At 48.6% G+C, this 19,589-nt stretch overlaps 1 protein-coding gene across 1 annotated transcript in view; it reads left to right on the top strand.

Annotated features, from left to right (window-relative positions):
- The first annotated feature begins 920 nt into the window (after positions 1–920).
- SNX19 (sorting nexin 19) overlaps positions 921–19,589 on the top strand; it is a 50,489-nt gene continuing 31,820 nt past the window's right edge. Inside the window, exons 1-8 of the mRNA XM_087706367.1 lie at positions 921–2,976; positions 3,998–4,136; positions 6,329–6,429; positions 7,747–7,866; positions 9,532–9,662; positions 11,689–11,776; positions 12,468–12,645; positions 17,167–17,296. Coding sequence (XP_087562493.1) covers positions 1,318–2,976; positions 3,998–4,136; positions 6,329–6,429; positions 7,747–7,866; positions 9,532–9,662; positions 11,689–11,776; positions 12,468–12,645; positions 17,167–17,296 — 2,546 coding nt within the window. The 5' untranslated portion in view covers positions 921–1,317. The remainder of the gene's footprint in view (positions 2,977–3,997; positions 4,137–6,328; positions 6,430–7,746; positions 7,867–9,531; positions 9,663–11,688; positions 11,777–12,467; positions 12,646–17,166; positions 17,297–19,589) is intronic.

Here is a 19,589-nt window from a genome sequence, read left to right as displayed (position 1 = left end):
GGGACCCACTTTTGGGTTTCAACGGGACATCTCATTTTAGAAGCTGGGGAGGCAGAAGAAGCAGCCCAGGAGAGCCAGGGCGGGGGGGGGGGGTGGAATCCCAAGCCCAACGCCGCGCCCGTGCGAATCCTTCGGCGGCGCGGAGGAGCCTCGATCGCCAGGTGGCACTGCGATTCCCCGACGCGCCCGGCCTCGCTTCCCTCTTGGCAGCTCTTTAGCAAACGGGGGAGGGCCGGGCAGGCGAGGCCGGGGGTGGCTGCAAACTGCAAAACTCTAGCAAAAGAGCTGGGCGGAGATTTGCAAAGGGTTGTGTTGTTGTTTTTTTGCACGACCCTCCGCGCTGCGGCCGCGCGCGAGCGGGGTGAGCCGCGCGCGAGAGACCCGGGGATGCGATGACGCGGCGCGAGGGTAGTGGTGGTGGCAGCCCCGCACGCGTGGGAGGAGCGGCCGCGAACGTCAGCAAAGCCTCCCCCTTCCTCCCTCTCCTGGTTTCGCCACACGCCGGGACGCCGGTGGCCGATCTGAGCCGCTTGGCGAGTCGAATTTATTATTATTATTATTATCATTATTATTATTATTGCTGAATTTCCTCCCCCCCTCCCGCTTTTATTTAGCATTATTATTGTTTGCATTCCTGTCGAATGCAAAAAAAAAGAAATATTGTATTTTCGCATTGCTGTTCGATGCAAAAAAAAAATAGGATTGCATTTTTGCATCGCTGCCGTTGGAGGGGCGGGCGGGGGGGTCCGTGTTGGCCTCTCTTGGAGGTCGGGTGGGGAAGCAAACCCGAGTGGATTTGCAGGCGTTTAAGAGTGGGAGCGCCTGGGCTTGCTTTTCCGGTGCATTGGCTTTGCGATTGGCGGGGGAGCCTAGTGTAAGAAGAGCTAGCTGGGGGAGGGTGTGTGTGTGTGACTCGGCTCGTGCAAATTGCACGAGGGGGGGGGACGAGCCAAACCCGGCCTGTGCAAATTCCACGGTAGAAGAGCGTAACCTGACCAGTGTTTATTGCACGGTGGAAGAGCCAAACACGGTGTGCAAATTACACAGTGTGCAAATTGCACGGTGGAAGAGCCAAACCTGGCCTGTGCAAATTTCACACCCTGTGCAAATTTCACGGTGAAAGAGCGTAACTTGGCCAGTGCAAATTATACGGTGGAAGAGCCAAACCCAGTGTGCAAATTGCACAAAGAGCCCCATAGAGCGAGAGAGGTGGGTGGATGGCTTTAGGAGTGCACCCCTAACCTTGGGTGCAAACTCCAGCAGCCCTGTGATTTTTTTTAAAGCACTAGAGCAGTAATTTAAGGTTAGGGACCAAAGATGCTGAGGATGCCAGAACAAGGTGTGGGGCTGGGCGACCTGGCCGGTAGCAGGAAGCTGATGGCCTTAGGGGCTCTGGTGGGCTGGTTGCTGGTGGTCCACTTATTGGTCAACGTCTGGCTGCTCTGCCTCTTATCGGGCTTATTGGCCTTACTGGGGGGCTGGCTGGGGTCTCAAGTGGTGGTCGGCACCAGCCACAGGATTCACCTGGAGAGGTTTCTCACCCTGGAAGGCTGCCCTCCGGATCCCAAGGCGGAGAGGGAGTTGGAGAAAGAGATCCTCAATATTATTCAAAAGATCCTTCGGGATTTCGTCTCATCTTGGTACCGGGCAGTAAGCCGGGAGCAGAACTTTGAGAAGGAGGTGGAGAAAGCGATGGTGGGGTTGGCTTTGGAGCTGAGGAAGAGGATGCACTTGGTGGACAAGAAGGCCTTGACCCAGAAGGTGCTCCTCCTGGCCGGGTGCCACCTTCAGGCCTACAAGAAGGTCCAGGAGAAATGGAAAGAGGAGGCGGAAAGCCTCGGAGGACCTCCCGAAGAGGCCGGCAGACTCTGGCAAGCCTACTGCGAATTCTCAGAACCTCACTTGGCTGTCCAGAGCCCTACACATCAGGTGGAGTATACCAGGCGCGTGGTGGACTCGCTGCTACGGGTCTTGGTACCCGAGCCCCATCTGGAAAGCAGGACGGGGCGCTTTGTGGTGGTGGAGATGGTGACCTGTAACGTGTTGATGCCCGTGATGAACAAAATGGCGGACCCCGACTGGCTCAACCAGCTGCTGGTGAACCTTTTCTCCAGGAAAGCCGCCACCACCGTCGAGATGGCTTCCCCGGAAATATTGCCCGCTTCCTCGAGCCAACCCGTGGTGCCCGGTGCTGTGTTGCCCCCAGACCTTCAGCAAGAAATGGCTACTGAGGGCGATAAAGCCCTACGGGGGGATTCCGAACCTTTCAACAGGAACATGGCCGATAGCTTGGAAGACTTCCTGATGGAGGGGAAGGAGCCCGTGGACAGAGCGCTGAGCACTCCCGTGAACGAGAAAGAGGATGGGAGCGTGGCCGCGCCCCTGCTTCACCCTGGCACCCTTGGGTCCTTCTTCCCCAGTGGAGACTTGGAAGTCGATTCCCCCATGTCCGACGCAGGGAAAGACTCCAGCTCCTTGATCGTCGTGTCTGCCGAAGAACTCTTCGCTAGCTCCCTTCTTGATTTGGAAGGCCCTCTTGAGGTGGACCCAGAAGACAGTTTGGGAGAGAAAGACAGGTGTGTGGAGGATGTGGCGGAGGGCTTTCCCTCTGAGGCCAACCTCCAGGCCGCCTCCCTCGGGCTGTGTCCTGACATCCACATAGAGACGGTGGCTGAAGACCCCTTAGTTTCTTTGACTGAGCTTTTGGAGGCCCCGGAGAAGACCTTCTTGAGAAGGCCATCCTACTTGGGGAAAGAGCTGGAGCCACCTGGGAGCTTGGCACACAGCCCACAAGACCTGGCCCAGCCCCCAAGCCTGCTTTCTTCCTCCCCCACTGCCCCGATGGGCACGTTCAGCTTTGAGCCCCTCAGTCCCGATGGTCCCGTCATCATCCAGAATCTGCGTATTACAGGAACCATCACTGCTCGAGAACACAGTGGGACAGGATTCCATCCTTACACCTTGTACACTGTGAAGGTAATCCTGGCTTCTGTCCTTCTCTGCCTCCCTTCTCATTCCCATCTCCTTCCTTCCTTCTTTCCCTGCCTCCTTCCTTCTCATTCCCATCTCCTTCCTTCTCTGCCTCCCTCTTTCTCATTCCCATCTCCTTCCTTCCTTCCCTGCCTCCTTCTCATTCCCATCTCCTTCCTTCCTTCCTTCCTTCCTTCCTTCCTTCCTTCCTTCCTTCCTTCCTTCCTTCCTTCCTTCCTTCCTTCCTTCCTTCCCTGCCTCCTTCTTTCTCATTCCCATCTCCTTCCCATCTTTCTTCCTTCCTTGCCTCCATCCTTCTCATTCCCATCTCCTTCCTTTCTTCTTTCCCTGCCTCCTTCCTTCCTTCTTTCCCTGCCTCCTTCTTTCTCATTCCCATCTTCCTTTCTTCCTTCCCTGCCTCCCTCCTTCTCATTCCCATCTCCTTCCTTCCTTCTCTGTCTTCCTCCTTCTCATTCCCATCTCTTTCCTTCCTTCCTTCCTTCCTTCCTTCCTTCCTTCCTTCCTTCCTTCCTTCCTTCCTTCCTTCCCTGCCTCCTTCCTTCTTTCCCTGCCTCCTTCCTTCTCATTCCCATCACCTTCTTTCCTTCCTTCCTTCCTTCCTTTCTTCCTCCCTCCCTCCCTCCCTCCTTCCTGCCTCCATCCTTGTCATTCCTACTTCCTTCCTTCCTCTCCCCCTCCTTCCCTGCCTCCATCCTTCTCATACCCATTTCCTTCCTTCCTTCCTTCCTTCCTTCCTTCCTTCCTTCCTTCCTTCCTTCCTACCTACCTACCTACCTACCTACCTACCAACCAACCAACCAACCAACCAACCAACCAACCAACCAACCAACCAACCAACCATGTTACTTTTCATCATTATTTTTCATTGACCGTTCCAAATCGCCAAATCAGACCATCTCTTGAAGTCGAGTCCAGCTTTAAGCCATTATACACATTTTAGTTTGGCAAACAGTCAGCCTCTTCCTCACTGATGGTGGTATTTGTCTTCTTCTTCTTCTTCCCATAGTATGAGACAACGTTAGACAGTGACAGCACTAACAGCCTCCAGCAAGTGGCTTATCATACAGTGAACCGAAGATACCGCGAGTTCTTGAACCTGCAAACCAGACTGGAAGAGAAACCAGATCTACGAAAGTTCATAAAAAGTTCGTCCTAAATTCTCTTTTTTCTGTGGAATTTTGTTACAGGCAAAGTGGGAGTTAATTAAGTTTAATGCAGACTGTCTACATCAGTGTTTCTCAACCTTGGTGACTTTTAAGTCCTGTGGACTTCAACTCCCAGAATCCCCCAGCCAGCATAGCTGGCTGGGGGATTCTGGGAGTTGAAGTCCACAGGACTTAAAAGTCGCCAAGGTTGAGAAACACTGGTCTACATTCTTTTTTTTTCCCCTTCCTTTCTCTTCCCCTTTTCTCTCCACTGGCAATTATGGTTCATTATTTATTTATTCCATATGGCATAGCAAATGCAACGGGGTGCATAAAACAACATATAAAAATGTGTATTAAAACACACATGGTTTATGTTGTAATAACACATTATGGTTAAGTAGGGGACAACAGATTAAATGAACCATCTGCAAAATCTCTGAATATATTGTCCATGGCAGAGGCGGCTTCGAGAACAAATTTATTGCCAGAAAAAGTGGAATAAAAGCAGATAAAAGGCATAATTAGCGTAGCTCTGCATCTAACCCGTAATCTCTTTTCACAAGCTCCGTTTTAGTTCGAAGCACAGTTCTCTGTGGCACTTAACCCAATACAGGTAGTCCTCAACTTACGGCCACAACTAAGCCCCGAATTTTATGTCACTAAGCGAGACAGTTGTTAAGGGAGTCTCGTTCCCCATTTTACAACATTTGTTGCCCGTATTTGTTAAGTGGAACCGTTGCAGTTGTTAAGTTAATCACGTCGTCGTTAAGTGAACCTGGCTTCCTCATTGATTTGAACTTGTCAGAAGGTCTCAAAATGGGCTCGCATGACTCCGGGACACTGCGTCCGTCATAAATATGAGCCAGTTGCAAAGCGTCTGGATTTTGATCCCGTGATCTTGCAAGTATGAAAATCAGTCCTAAGTCCCTTTTTTTTCAGTGATGTCGTAACTTTGAATCAGAGGTGGGTTCCTACCAGTTCGCACCTATTCGGTAGAACCAGTTCGTCAAATCTACCGAACCGGTTAGAAGAGGTTCCACCAGCGGACCCGGAAAGCAGGCCACACCTATAAAAGAGGTTCCAAAATTTTTTGAAACCCACCACTGCTTTGAATGGTCACTAAACAAAGTTGTAAGTCAAGGACTATCTGTAATGTTGACTTCTCTCTCATAGTGTGTTCATAGACCTTGTATGTTCTGACCGAGGCTTCCCAAGACCATGAAACAAACTCCTTGTCCCGACAAAAACCGCTTCTGCTCATTCACGTCCAGCAAAGTCTTTCAAGGGAGGATTTACAGTCACAGACCTTATCTGGATTGGAGAGCTGCCAGGCTGATATCTGCAGAACTTGGCAAGGCGTCTTGGAGAGTCACGAACCAATTAAGCGAACTAATTGTCTCCTGCAAACTCCACTCCCCCTTCGCTCCTCTTTTATTTCCTCTGGGAGGGGCCATTCATCGTCCCCCTGTGGCCTTACTCCCAAGTCGACCCCTGTTCTTTAGCTCTTCCCTTCGCCTGGCAACTCTGCGCATGCGCACACAGGGAAGAGGCTCCAGCTGTTCTTCTGCCTCACTGATGTCTGACTCCGAAGGCAGCTGATAACTGGCATACGGCTCTGGCCCCCTCTCTGCCTCCGACACAGAGCCCTCATCAGAGCCTTCCCCAGACTCCAGGACTGGCCCATGTTCCTCCCCAACCACCTCACTGTCTGAATCTGCTGCCAGCTGTGCTGACTGCTGGCAACATTGTCCCCGTTTCTGACATTAAGCCTAATTGGCCAGGTTCTCACAACCCTCTGGGCATGATTTACAACCCACATGGGTCAAATTAATAGAACAAAGACAATTAATAGAACAAAGCAGAAGCCACCAATCAAACAACAAATCATATTACGGCCTAGTGCAAGATTTCTCAACCTTTGCCCCCTGAAGACATGTGGACTTCAAAGCCCAGAATTCCCTGGCTGGCTGGGGAATTCTGGGACCTGAAGTCCACCCGTTTTGAAGTCAGCAAAGTTGAGAAATCCCCTGGCTTAGGGTGATGTAAAAACCGACGGAAAGATGCTGGGTTTTATTGCAAGCCATTTGAAAATCTTTATCAATATTTTAATCACGAGTCATGAGCTAGTACGATTAACGTTGCAATAGAATTACTCTTAGTGTTTGTTTGTTTTTTTTAAACCACGGCAGACATAAAAGGTCCCAAAAAGATGTTTCCGGATCTTCCATTTGGTAACATGGACACAGAGAAAGTTGAAGCCAGAAAAAGTCTCCTAGAATCGTTCTTGAAGGTCAGGATTTCTTCCTGCTACACTTTTAAATCTCGGCCAGTTTTATTGTCATTTTAAAAAAAAGGCATAAAAATAACTAATCTATGTATCTAGTCCTCTTATCATCATCTCCTCCTTCTTCTCTTCCTCCTCCTCCTCCTCCTCCTTTTCCTCCTCTTCTTTTTCTCCCCTTCTCCTCCTCTTCCTCCTCTTCTCTTCCTCCTCCTCCTCTTCTTCTCCTCTTCCTCCTCTTTTCCTCCTCCTCTTCTTCTCCTATTTCTCCTCTTCCTCTTCTCTACCTCCTTCTCTTCTTCTCCTCTTCCTCCTCCTTTTCTCCTCTTCTTCTTCTCCTCGTTCTCTTCCTTCTTCTCTTCCTTCTCTTCTGTCTCCTTCTCTTCTCTTCCTTCTCCTTCTTCTCTCCCTCCTCTTCCTCCTCCTCCTCTTTTTCCTCCTCCTCTTCTCCTCCTCTTCCTACTTCTGTTCTTCTTCTCCTCTTCCTCCTCCTCCTCCTCTTCTTTTCCTCCTCCTCTTCCTTCTTCTACTCCTCCTCCTCCTCCTCTTCCTCCTGTTCTTTTCCTTCTTTTCTTCCTCTTCCTCCTCCTCTTCTACTCTATCTATCTATCTATCTATCTATCTATCTATCTATCTATCTATCTAAAAATGGCTGTGGGTGAGTGTATGTAATTCTGGAATGCCTCAAGCAATTTCAATCAAACTTGGTACACAGATGACTTACTCTCTGGAAACAAATACTGGGGGATGGGGGGGGTAAAGACACCCCTAATATCTCTCGATATGTGTCTGTGTGTGTCTCCTGGCACACAGGTGGCATGCAGATCCCTCTGCAAGCTGTCGTGCCAGCTCAGCTCCACTGTGCATGCGCGGGGTGCAGGGGTCACGCATGCATGTGCAAGGGGGGGGATGGCACAAGCCCCCTCGTGGCCCGTTTTTGCTCCCAGGAGGCTGCAGGGAGGCCTAGTTCCAAAATGGGGCGTGGGGGGGAGGTGATACGCGCATGTGTGTGGGGGGCACATGGGGGTTTCGCACAACCCTATAGATATAATTCATTCCTTTTCCTGTTTAATACAGGATTAGGATAAATAAATACCCGGGCAACGCCAGGTTATCAGCTAGTAGCAAAAAATAAAAATAAAAGGAATAGCCGCCAATGCCGGTGGGAGCCTCTGTTACTTAATCTTGCCTGCTTCAGCACGTCCCTCGCCTCGAAATGTGGGATGCAGCTCTCTGCTCTACACGGCGGCCCACCCCTGTCGTAAGCTTTTCGGTGGGGGGGGGGATGTTTCTCGGCTTCACTGCTTGCCTGCTTGCCCGTTGCAGCATTTGTGCGCAATTCCCGAGATCGCCAACAGCGAAGAAATGCAAGAATTCCTCGCCTTGAACACGGACGCAAGGATTGCCTTTGTCAAAAAACCGTTCGTGGTCTCCAGGATCGATAAGGTAATGCGTTCGATGTCGCCAGCAACATTGCTATACATCAGGGGCAGTGGTGGGATTCAGCCAGTTCGCACCTATTCGGAAGAACCGGTTCTTAACTTTCTAAGAGGTTCAGAGAACCGGTTGTTGGAAGAAATCTCCTTTTGTTTTTTTCCCCACTTTACAGGGCTAATCCTGTAAGGAAGGCAGGAAGGAAAAATTCTGGTGTTGTTTCTAGCCTAATCTTTATTGCCCTGCTTACAGAAACTGCCTCTCCGGTTAACCCTTAGTACATTGTAACAGCTAAGGCAAAGCGCCCATTGATGTGAGTGACGTTGAGTTGGCCACGCCCACACAGTCACATGACCACTAAGCCCCACCTCCCCACCTGGTCATTAGGACAGAGAACCGGTTGGTAAATTATTTGAATCCCACCACTGATCAGGGGTGTCAAACTCACGGCCCATGGGACGGAGGTGGCCCACGGGGTGCCAAGAGCCGAGGTGGCGCAGTGGTTAAATGCAGCACTGCAGGCTACTTCAGCTGACTGCAGTTCTGCAGTTCGGCTGTTCAAATCTCACCGGCTCAGGGTTGACTCAGCCTTCCATCCTTCCGAGGTGGGTAAAATGAGGACCCGGATTGTTGTTGGGGGCAATATGCTGACTCTGTAAACCGCTTAGAGAGGGCTAAAAGCCCTATGAAGCGGTATATAAGTCTAACTGCTATTGCTATTGCTTAGGTCTGGCCCACCGGGCTGCCGTGGAAAAAACGAAGGACCAGCCCATGGTGCCTCTCCCAGCAAAAACAGAGCTCGGGAGGGCCGCACGCATCACCCCTTTCCCCCAGGCTCCGTTTTCAGCCTCGACTGCCTCCGGCAGCCCTCTGCCAAACAAAAATGGAGCTCGGGGAGGTCTTGTTTTCACTGGCAAAGGGCTGCAGGAGGCCATTGCAGGTGAAAACGGAGCTTCCCTTCTTCCAAGCTCAGTAAGATGAGGAGCCAGATTGTTGTGGGCAATAGGCTGACTCTGTAAACCGCTTAGAGAAGGCTGCAAAGCACTGGGAAGCGGTATACAAGTGCAAATTTCTAGTGCTGTTAAGTGATTGTTCCGAGTTTCGATACGACCGTTGCAGCATTGCATGGGATGAAAATTCGGATACTTGGCAACCGACGGTTGCATAGTTATGACGGTCGTAGAGTCGATCCCCTTTGGTGACCTCCTGACCAGCAAAGTCAACAAGGGAGCCAGGTTAACCATGTTAGTAACCTAACCGCTGCAGTGACTCACTTAGCCACCGGCAATAAAAGTCGTAAAATGTTAAGGTGGATTTTAACAACTGGTGAAGAACAGAAATTTTAGGCTCAATTGCTGTTGTAAGTTGAGGACAACTGTCCTATATTGTCTTTTATGATCATCATTTAACAACCCCATAATCCCTTGCGGGGGGGTGGAGTCTGGGCAACTGAATGGAGCTAGCAGAGTGTTTTAATGGCCGGATGCCTTTCCGCGTTGCCATTGCGGAGTTTTGTTAGGCAGATAAATTCTCAGTGTGCCCAGAGAGAGAAATACTTGCCTCTGCCTAGGATCGAACCCACAGCCTCCTGAGTGTGAGGCGAGAGTTCCACCTCTGGGGCCACTGCACCACTTCTACGTTGTCTTTTATCTCGGTGGGTGTTTCCTTTCACTGCAGATTGTAATGAATGCCATTGTGGATACCTTAAAAACGGCGTTTCCCCGACCTGAGCCACAGAGTCCTACAGAAGAGCTAAGTGAGACCGAAGTGGATGGGAAGCAGTCGATGGATGGGAAGAAATCCAATAAGTAAGCTCAAACATGGATAGTAGCAACTCCTTTCTGCAGCCTGAAGTCATCATCATCTTTTAACGACCCCAAAATCTCTTGTGGGATGGAGGAGTCTGAGCAACTGAATGGAGCCAGCAGAGTGTTTTTACTGGCCTGATGCCGTCCCTGTTGCCAAAGCGGAGTTTTGTTCGGCAGATATATTCTCAGTATGCCAAAGGAAGAGAAATATCTGCCTCTAGCTAGGATCGAACTCACAGGCTCCTGATTTTGAGGCGAGAGCTCCTCACCTCTAGGCCACCGCAACACTGCTTGCAGCCTGGAACGAAGGCCTAGTCCTGCTGGTATCCTTTCAGAAATTATCAGGTCCACGAAAAGGGCCGAATAACTTCACGACGTCCTTCAGGAATAGCTGTTTAATTATTCTGGGTCTTTAGCGGTGGTTTAGCGGTGGATATTGCTAAGCCCTCGGAATGATTTGAATTGGAATCATTGCTTTGACTGCTAAACCTTTCCTGCACCTGAGAGAATCGTAATGCTTGGATTCTTATCTGTATTCCCCACTCCCACCCCCATCCCCTTCCTGGGCGGAGATCTGATTTCAGTAAAACTGATCAAATGGGGGAAAGAAGATGGTTGTGTTTTCAAAATCTTGGCTGGACGTGACATTCCTAAGCGGTGATCAGGAGTTTTGCTTTGTCTAAGAAAAATCCCTTAGAATATTAAGAGAGGGGATGTTTGCAAATCGGGTTTCTTGTTTGATTCTGTGAAGATGGATTGGAGTCCCAGGGGGCTCATTTCAATTTGCTTCCTGCTCAGTGTATTGTCCTACTATTCTATTCTATCCTATTCCTATTCTATTCTATTCTATTCTATTCTAAGCTACTTTACTCTATGCTATTCTGTATTCTATTCTATCCTATCCTATTCTATTCCTACTCTTCTCTATTCTATTCTATTCTAAGATACTTTATTCCATATTCTATTCTATCCTATTCTACTCCTATTCCTATTCCTATTATCCTTTCTCTATTCTACTCTACCCTACCCTACCCTACTCTATTCCTATTCCATTATTTCTCTTCCCATTCTCTTCCCATTCCCATTATTATCCTATTCCCATTCTATTTTTATTCTTATTCCTATTCTACTCTACTCTACCCAAACCAATCTACCCTACCCTATTCCATTATAGTTTGTCATGAACGCAACTGTGTGTGCAGGTTCCTGGATTGGGGCTGAAAGGCAGAGCGGTATGCTTCGTCCACAATTGGGTAGACCAGGTCGCCCTGTTGTACCTGATAAAGCGGGGGAGAGCCCGTAGGTTAGAGGTTAATACATCTACCTAATATGTACGGGAAGTAGGCCGGGCTTGAATCCCAGAAGGGTATAAGCTAGCGGATGAGAGCTAAATAGCTTGAAATAGATCTATACTAGTCTCCCTCTATTTCTTTGTTTGTAAAACATAAATTCTACACAAAAATAGTTTGTCGGGAAAGCGACTTGTCTACGAAGGCTCCTGGATTGGGGCTGAAAGGCGAAAGCAGAAGCACTGGGCTCCATCCATAATTGGATAGACAGGTTACCCTGACAAAAAACACTTAATATTTCCCTTGGTGTAGCTGACAAAGGGAGGAGACCTCGTGGCTTAGAGGTCAATACATCTTAACTAATATGTAGGGTAAGTAGCCCAGGTTTGAATCCCAGAAGGGTATGGCTAGCTGATGAGAACTAAATAGCTTGAAATAGATCTATAGTAGTCTCCCATTATTTCTTTGTCGGTAAAACAAGATAGACAGATGCCTCCTATAGCAACTTCTGGTGGGAAAGAATTGGAGAAGCCACCACGTTGTGTGTTTTCTCTCACTTGTTGACAATGTCATAACTATTGCCATTTCTTTTTTGCAACCGCTGATAATCACAGAATTGTTGATTGTCGAGCCGCCAGCCGTTGGAAGCAACATATCCATGGGAGTGTGGTAGCTCCTCGGAGAAATGCCAGATTAAATGAATGAATACTGTGATTTTCCTGCCTCTCTTTTGACAGGTCGAAGCTGAAGTTTACATCTGGCAAAATGCTAAACGTGGTCGGGACACCAGAGAAGATTTTATATTCTTTCAAGGACGGCGTGAACGTAAGTCTGTCTTCAATCTGAGAAATGTTAAAGGAAAACTTCCAAATAGTTGGCAGAAAGAAACCTTTCCCCATTTGGTTCCAATCTGTTCTGACCGAGGCTTCCCCAGCAGCACGAAGCCGAGTTGTCATCCCGATAAAACACTTCTATTTAATTTACAGTGAGTTCCTCTCCAGCAAAGTCTTTCTTCTCCCATAGTCTTTCAAGATAGTTCACAATTCCCGACCTTTAGCAGGCTTGGAGAGTGTCCAGGGCCAATATCTTTCAGAATCCACAATACTTGGCAGGAATGAACTAATTGTCTCCTGCAAACTCCCCTCCCCTTTCGCTCCTCTTATTTCCTCTGGGAGGGGCCATTCACCGACCACCTGTGGCCTTACTCCCAAGTCGACTGCTATTCTTTAGCTGTTCCCTTCATCTGGCAACTCTGTGCATGCACACACTGTGAACAGGCTCCAGCTGTTTGTCTGCCTCACTGATATCTGACTCCGAAGGCAGCTGATAACTGTCAGATGGCCCTGGTCCCTTCTCTGCCTCCGACTCAGAGCCCTCATCAGAGCCTTCCCCAGAGCCTTCCTCCCCCAGACTCCAGGACTGGCCCATGTTCCTCCCCAACTTCCTCACTGTCCGAATCCGCTGCCAGATCCACTGGCCACTGGCGAGCCACAACACAACCCTCCTCTTCTTCCAGGCCTCCGAAGTCCTCTCCCTGGCAAGGATGGAGTCCTTTATTCAAAACCAGGAGAAGTTGCTGGAGGCCATGACCAGTGAAGGTCCAGAGAGAGAGGGTGATGAAGAACCTCCCTCACATTCGAACCCAAAGCCCGCGGAGGTGCTGCAGCAAACAGCGGAGGAAGACACAAATTCTGGTACGTTCTCTGCAGCTCCAAAATTTGCTTCCTTCTGCTCCATATACTGCTTTTCGGTACGGTGTGTAGATGTTCTCCAAGCTTGCTCAACCCAGGTTAGAAATTGCAAACTTCAGCTCCATCATTAACATCCTACTACATGTTGTTATGGGACTCGGTGGCTCAGTGGCTAAGACGCGGTAGAAAAGTTGACAATTCGGCGGTTCGAATCCCTAGCGCCGCATAACGGAGTCAGCTCCCGTTACTTGTCCCAGCTTCTGCCAACCTAGCAGTTCAAAAGCATGTAAAAATGCAAGTAGAAAATAGGAATAGGAAAATAGGAATCACCTTTGGTGGCACCACTTACAGTAGGTAGGTCAAAACCAAAACAGATAACTAGGTGCAATTTGAGAACTTGGATTCATATGCATCAGCCAACTAATGTTGCAATGAGCTCTCAATCAATTCCAGAAATTAAAACATGTAAAAGGAGACCAGGTGGCTAAGAGGCTGAGCTTCTTGATTAGAAAGGTCAGCAGTTCAGTGATTCGAATCCCTAGCGCCGCGTAACGGAGTGAGCTCCCATTACTTGCCCCAGCTTCTGCCAACCTAGCAGTTCGAAATCATGTAAAAAATGCAAGTAGAAAAATAGGAACCACCTTTGGTGGGAAGGTAACAGAGTTCCGTGCGCCTTTGGCATTTAGTCATGACGGCCACATGACCACGGAGACGTCTTCGGACAGCGCTGGCTCTTTGGCTTTGAAACGGAGATGAGCACCGCCCCCTAGAGGCGGAAACGACTAGCACATAGGTGCGAGGGGAACCTTTACCTTTACCTTAAAAGGAGTAGATATTACATATTAATATTTTGTTACAAAACGTCCTTAGTTACGAAGGCAATAAGGGAGCTTTTGAAATCGAAATGGTCTCTTATTTGTCAAATCTGGAGATCGACCACAAGGTGGCAGCAGAATAGCATGAATTTGAAATAATTCCTCATGAAAGTAGGGGAGGATTTAAATCAGAGGTGTCCAAACTTGGGAAGTTTTAAGACTTGTGGACTTCAACTCCCAGAATTCCTCAGCTGGGGAATTCTGGGAGTTGGAAGTCCACAAGTCTTAAAACTTCCCAAGTTTGGACACCTCTGATTGAAAGCAATACTGAATTAAGGGCCGGCTTGAAATAAATCTATTAAAACTCTTTTCTCTACCTACCAAATTCTTCTTCGGAGTCGGTTCTACGATGGCATGCGATGCACAGTGCAAATATGGGCTGGGGGAAAGGTAAAAGAGGCATGAAATGAAGATGCTGGATAACCATTTGTCTGAAGAGGGTTTCCTGCCTAAGTAGTGGGGTTGGACTAGAAGACCTCTGAGGGTCCCTCCCAACTCTGTTATTCTGTTCTATTCGCACGAAAGCCGGAGTGGGTTGGACAGGTTGTGTAAGGATTTAGCTTGCGACGTCATCTCTAAAAGATGAGAAAAGAGTCTCTTTATAGCAAGGCCTGGAAATCAACACGAGCACTTCCTGATCCTCTGGATGCCTGTGGCTTCTCACATTGCAGCGCGCCGCAGTTCTTAGATGCTTCCCACATCGAAGTAACGATTAAAGCCGGAGCTGCTCCGTTCGGAGATGAGCCAAGGGTTGGCTGTAGGTAATCCTCAAGTTTAACAACTGTAATGGAGCCTGGCCATTGCAGTCACAAATTCCGATGATAGTTACGTATACGGCTCATGTAATCGCCTTGCTTAATGACCTCTATCCCAGCTTTTCCTGATACGGTCATTAAGCAATGTCCGTGGCGGCTACAATACTAGCACAATCAGAAAGGGGGGGGGGGCAGCAATGTTTGTAGGCCGAATGAGGCCTACTGTCTGGATTTGCCTTACTGTTCTGTTTTTCTTCTGCAAATAACTGCTTGATTATCCGTTTCTCCCTTGCTGATTTGTTTTTACTGCCTTTAAGAAGGAGCAGTAATCCTACGGTAATCCCGTGGCCTAATCTGGAATAAGACAAGAAGAGTTGGCATGTCCTTTTTGCTTTAAGGAGGGATAAAAGCTATTTTTAGACTTTTTAAACGATGGTTATAAGTAACTCCAGGTGGTGAACACTCCCTTTTTCTACCTTCCCCACAAGGAACGACCTTGTGAGACAGTGTGGGGTGAAAAGGAGGGATGTGCTCAAAGTCACCCAGCCTGCTTTTGCACCCAAGGTGGGACTGGAATTCACGGTCTCCTGGTGATTGGGCCAAAGTCACCCAGGCGGCTTCCATACCTTAAACTAGAACTCACGAGCTTCCTGTGATTGGCCCTGGATCATCTAGCCTATTTTAGTGCCTAAGATGGGACTAGAATTCACAGTCTCCTGGTGATTGGTCCAAAGTCACCCAGGCGGCTTCCATACCTTAAACTAGAACTCACGAGTTTCCTGTGATTGGCCCTGAATCATCTAGCCTGCTTTTGTGCCCAAGGTGGGACTAGAATTCACGGTCTCCTGGTGATCGGGCCAAAGTCACCCAGGCAGCTTATACCTTAAACTAGAACTCACGAGTTTCCTGTGATTGGCCCTGGATCATCTAGCCTATTTTAGTGCCTAAGGTGGGACTAGAATTCACAGTCTCCTGGTGATCGGGCCAAAGTCACCCAGGCGGCTTCCATACCTTAAACTAGAACAAGTTTCCTGTGATTGGCCCTGGATCATCTAGCCTATTTTAGTGCCTAAGATGGGACTAGAATTCACAGTCTCCTGGTGATTGGGCCAAAGTCACCCAGCCGGCTTCCATACCTTAAACTAGAACTCACAAGTTTCCTGTGATTGGCCCTGGATCATCTAGCCTATTTTAGTGCCTAAGATGGGACTAGAATTCACAGTCTCCTGGTGATTGGGCCAAAGTCACCCAGCCGGCTTCCATACCTTAAACTAGAACTCACAAGTTTCCTGTGATTGGCCCTGGATCATCTAGCCTATTTTAGTGCCTAAGATGGGACTAGAATTCACAGTCTCCTGGTGATTGGGCCAAAGTCACCCAGCCGGCTTCCATACCTTAAACTAGAACTCACGAGTTTCCTGTGATTGGCCCTGAATCATCTAGCCTGCTTTTGTGCCCAAGGTGGGACTAGAATTCACAGTCTCCTGGTGATTGGGCCAAAGTCACCCAGGCGGCTTCCATACCTTAAACTAGAACTCACGAGTTTCCTGTGATTGGCCCTGAATCATCTAGCCTATTTTAGTGCCTAAGATGGGACTAGAATTCACAGTCTCCTGGTGATTGGGCCAAAGTCACCCAGGCGGCTTCCATACCTTAAACTAGAACTCACGAGTTTCCTGTGATTGGCCCTGGATCATCTAGCCTATTTTAGTGCCTAAGATGGGACTAGAATTCACAGTCTCCTGGTGATTGGGCCAAAGTCACCCAGGCGGCTTCCATACCTTAAACTAGAACTCACGAGTTTCCTGTGATTGGCCCTGGATCATCTAGCCTATTTTAGTGCCTAAGATGGGACTAGAATTCACAGTCTCCTGGTGATTGGGCCAAAGTCACCCAGGCGGCTTCTATACCTTAAACTAGAACTCACGAGTTTCCTGTGATTGGCCCTGGATCATCTAGCCTATTTTAGTGCCTAAGATGGGACTAGAATTCACAGTCTCCTGGTGATTGGGCCAAAGTCACCCAGGCGGCTTCCATACCTTAAACTAGAACTCACGAGTTTCCTGTGATTGGCCCTGAATCATCTAGCCTATTTTAGTGCCTAAGATGGGACTAGAATTCACAGTCTCCTGGTGATTGGGCCAAAGTCACCCAGGCGGCTTCCATACCTTAAACTAGAACTCACGAGTTTCCTGTGATTGGCCCTGAATCATCTAGCCTATTTTAGTGCCTAAGATGGGACTAGAATTCACAGTCTCCTGGTGATTGGGCCAAAGTCACCCAGGCGGCTTCCATACCTTAAACTAGAACTCACGAGTTTCCTGTGATTGGCCCTGGATCATCTAGCCTATTTTAGTGCCTAAGATGGGACTAGAATTCACAGTCTCCTGGTGATTGGGCCAAAGTCACCCAGGCGGCTTCCATACCTTAAACTAGAACTCACGAGTTTCCTGTGATTGGCCCTGAATCATCTAGCCTATTTTAGTGCCTAAGATGGGACTAGAATTCACAGTCTCCTGGTGATTGGGCCAAAGTCACCCAGGCGGCTTCTATACCTTAAACTAGAACTCACGAGCTTCCTGTGATTGGCCCTGAATCATCTAGCCTATTTTAGTGCCTAAGATGGGACTAGAATTCACAGTCTCCTGGTGATTGGGCCAAAGTCACCCAGGTGGCTTTCGTGCCCAAAGCAGGACTAGAACTCACAGTCTCCTGGTTTCCAGCCTAATACCTTCCCCAGTACACCAAACGTAATGGTTAAGCGTATATACTTTTCATGTTGATGTGATCTCTTAGTATCTCAACTAGAGTTAGGAAAAACATGACGGTCCTCTTACGTGAATGGACAATAGCGAAGTTGTGGGCCTGGTGTAAAATCTTCTTTATGTTTGCAGGACCAGAAACTTCGCTGGCAGACGTCGTTCTGGACCTCCTTTGTCTGATCATGGTGGACCAGTGGAGTTGGCTGTGGTCAGAGAACATGCAGAAGTTCCTACACCTGCTCTTTGGGACGTTAATCCAAAGGTAAGGTTGTCGTGTGCAACCAGAATTACACAATTGGAACTTGGCTCTGGAGGGGTGCCTTGTTCTTGGTTTGAGTTTCAAGCAAGTCGTGGTTGGGGTGTTAGGGGGGAGGGGGGAGGGGGGATATATAGTATGTGTTAGATTTTATAGTAACGCGATTGCCCTTGTATACTGTTGCTCTTTAATTTCACTGTAAAAATAGGATAAGCTGCATATATTAATAGATAGTAGAAATACACCGAAGGGAGGAGTAGAGGGATAGAAGAAAGAGGGGTAGAGAGGGTGGGAGAGAGGATGGGAGGGAGGGTGAGAAGGAAGGGAGGGAGTGTACTGGGAGAGAGGAGTGGGAGGGGAAGTAGGGTAGAGGGGAATGTTGGAGGGAAGATGGAAAGTTGGAGGGGGGGGCGAAAGAAAGGGTGTATGGAGGGTCGAAGAGGTACATTGGGTTTGTATTTTTGGGGGTATTGTTGACAAGAGGAATGGCTGTGTTTATTGTTTAACGTTATATGGCCCCGGTTATGCACAGTATATATGTGACTGTACGAAATGAAAATGGAAAAAATAAAAACACATTTACTGAAAGAAAAAAAAAGCAACTTGTGGTTTGGAGTTGATTCCAGGAATTGGAGGACTCAACCAGAAAGGTGGTTTTCTTAAATGATCACCTGCCCTTCGCAGATAATAAATGCTTGGAGGTTTTCCAGAGATGGTCTTTCCATGATCTTTGGATTCTTTCTTGCGCCTCAAAGAAGTTGCAAAGGAAGGCCCAAAAACACTGTTCTGTTCTGACCCTTAACAGAATCACAAAACGGACTCGTTGTCCTGCAAACCTCCTTTTTTATTTGGTTAATGTGAATTCCTAGAATTCACATCCAGAAAAGTCCCGGGAATAAGTCTTACAAGGTTTAATTGCAACCACAGACCTTATCAGTCCTTAGATAGTTGCCAGGCTGAGAACGTCTATTCACAATGCTGAACAATGAAATATCTGGCGAAGGCACAAACTCAGATCCCCAAATCTTCACAATAATAAGTGAACTAATTGTCTCCTGCAAGCACCACTCCGCTTTTGCTCCTATTTATTCCCTATTGGAGGAGCTATTCAGCGTCCACTTTTGCTCTTCTTCCCGAGTCGACCCTTGTTCCTTAATTGTTCCCTTCTCCTGGCAGCTCTGCACATGCCCACATCGGGAACAGGCTCCAGCTGTTCTTCTGCCCCGCTTTACCTCCAACTCCGAAGGTAGGTGATAAATGTTGGGCAGCCCTGGCCCCCTCTCTGCCTCCGATGCAGAGCCCTCGTCAGAACCTTCCCTAGACTCCAGGACTGGCCATCTTCCTCCCCAACCTCCTCGCTGTCTGACTCTGCCGCCAGCTTTGCTGGCGGGCCACAACACATCCAAAATGAACTTCACCCACTTGTTGTGGCCCGCCAGCTGGCAGCAAATTTGGACAGTGAGGAGGTTGGGGAGGAACATGGGCCAGTCCCAGAATCTGGGGAAGGCTCTGATGAGGACTCTGTGTTGAAGGCAGAGATGGGGCCAAAGCCATATGCCAGTTATCAGCTGCCTTCGGAGTCAGACATCCGTGAGGCAGATGAACAGCTGGATCCTGTTCCCAGTGTGCGCATGCACAGAGTTGCCAGACGAAGGGAACCGCTAAGGAACAAGGGTCGACTTGGGAGTAAGGCCACAGGTGGATTGTGAATGGCCCCTCCCATAAGGAGTAAAAGAGGAGCGAAAGGGGAGTGGAGTTTGCAGGAGACCATTAGTTCATTCCCGCATTCTCGCCAAGTATTGCGGCATCTGAAAGATATCGGCCCTGGACACTCTCCAAGCCTGATAAAGGTCGGTAACTGTGAACTATCTTGAAAGACTGTGGGAGAGGAAAGACTTTCCTGGAGAGGAACTCACTGTAAATTAAATAAAAGGAGTTTATCGGGATGAGGAACTCCAGCTTTGCACTGCTGGGGAAACCTAGATCAGAACACCATTGCAATGTGCTTAAATATCCCAACAGAAGTTTGTGTTTGTGAACCGACCGGCTCAGTGGAGATGTGAATGTTGGATTTTTGCTGATGATCTGTTCATCCTCCCTCCCCCCGCCGCCTTCCTTTCCCTATAACCGGCAGCCCCGAAGGACAGCTGTCTGGGGTACGAAGGACATCATATTCACAGTCTAGCCTATTGGAGCTATTTGAAGCAAAGGTTGCCAAAAAATCTTGAGGTCAAGGGGAATGCTAATAGGGACAAGCCTGCTGATTTTTCTTTTTAAAGCTCACCAGGTCAGGGAGAAT

The sequence above is a fragment of the Thamnophis sirtalis genome, unplaced genomic scaffold (assembly GCF_051295495.1).
Source record: "Thamnophis sirtalis isolate CommonGarterSnake01/CBP01778 unplaced genomic scaffold, rThaSir2_p1.2 scaffold_2, whole genome shotgun sequence".
Taxonomy (NCBI): domain Eukaryota; kingdom Metazoa; phylum Chordata; class Lepidosauria; order Squamata; family Natricidae; genus Thamnophis; species Thamnophis sirtalis.
The sequence above is the reverse complement of the archived record's forward strand: the minus strand, read 5'-3'. Positions and strand labels throughout refer to the sequence as shown.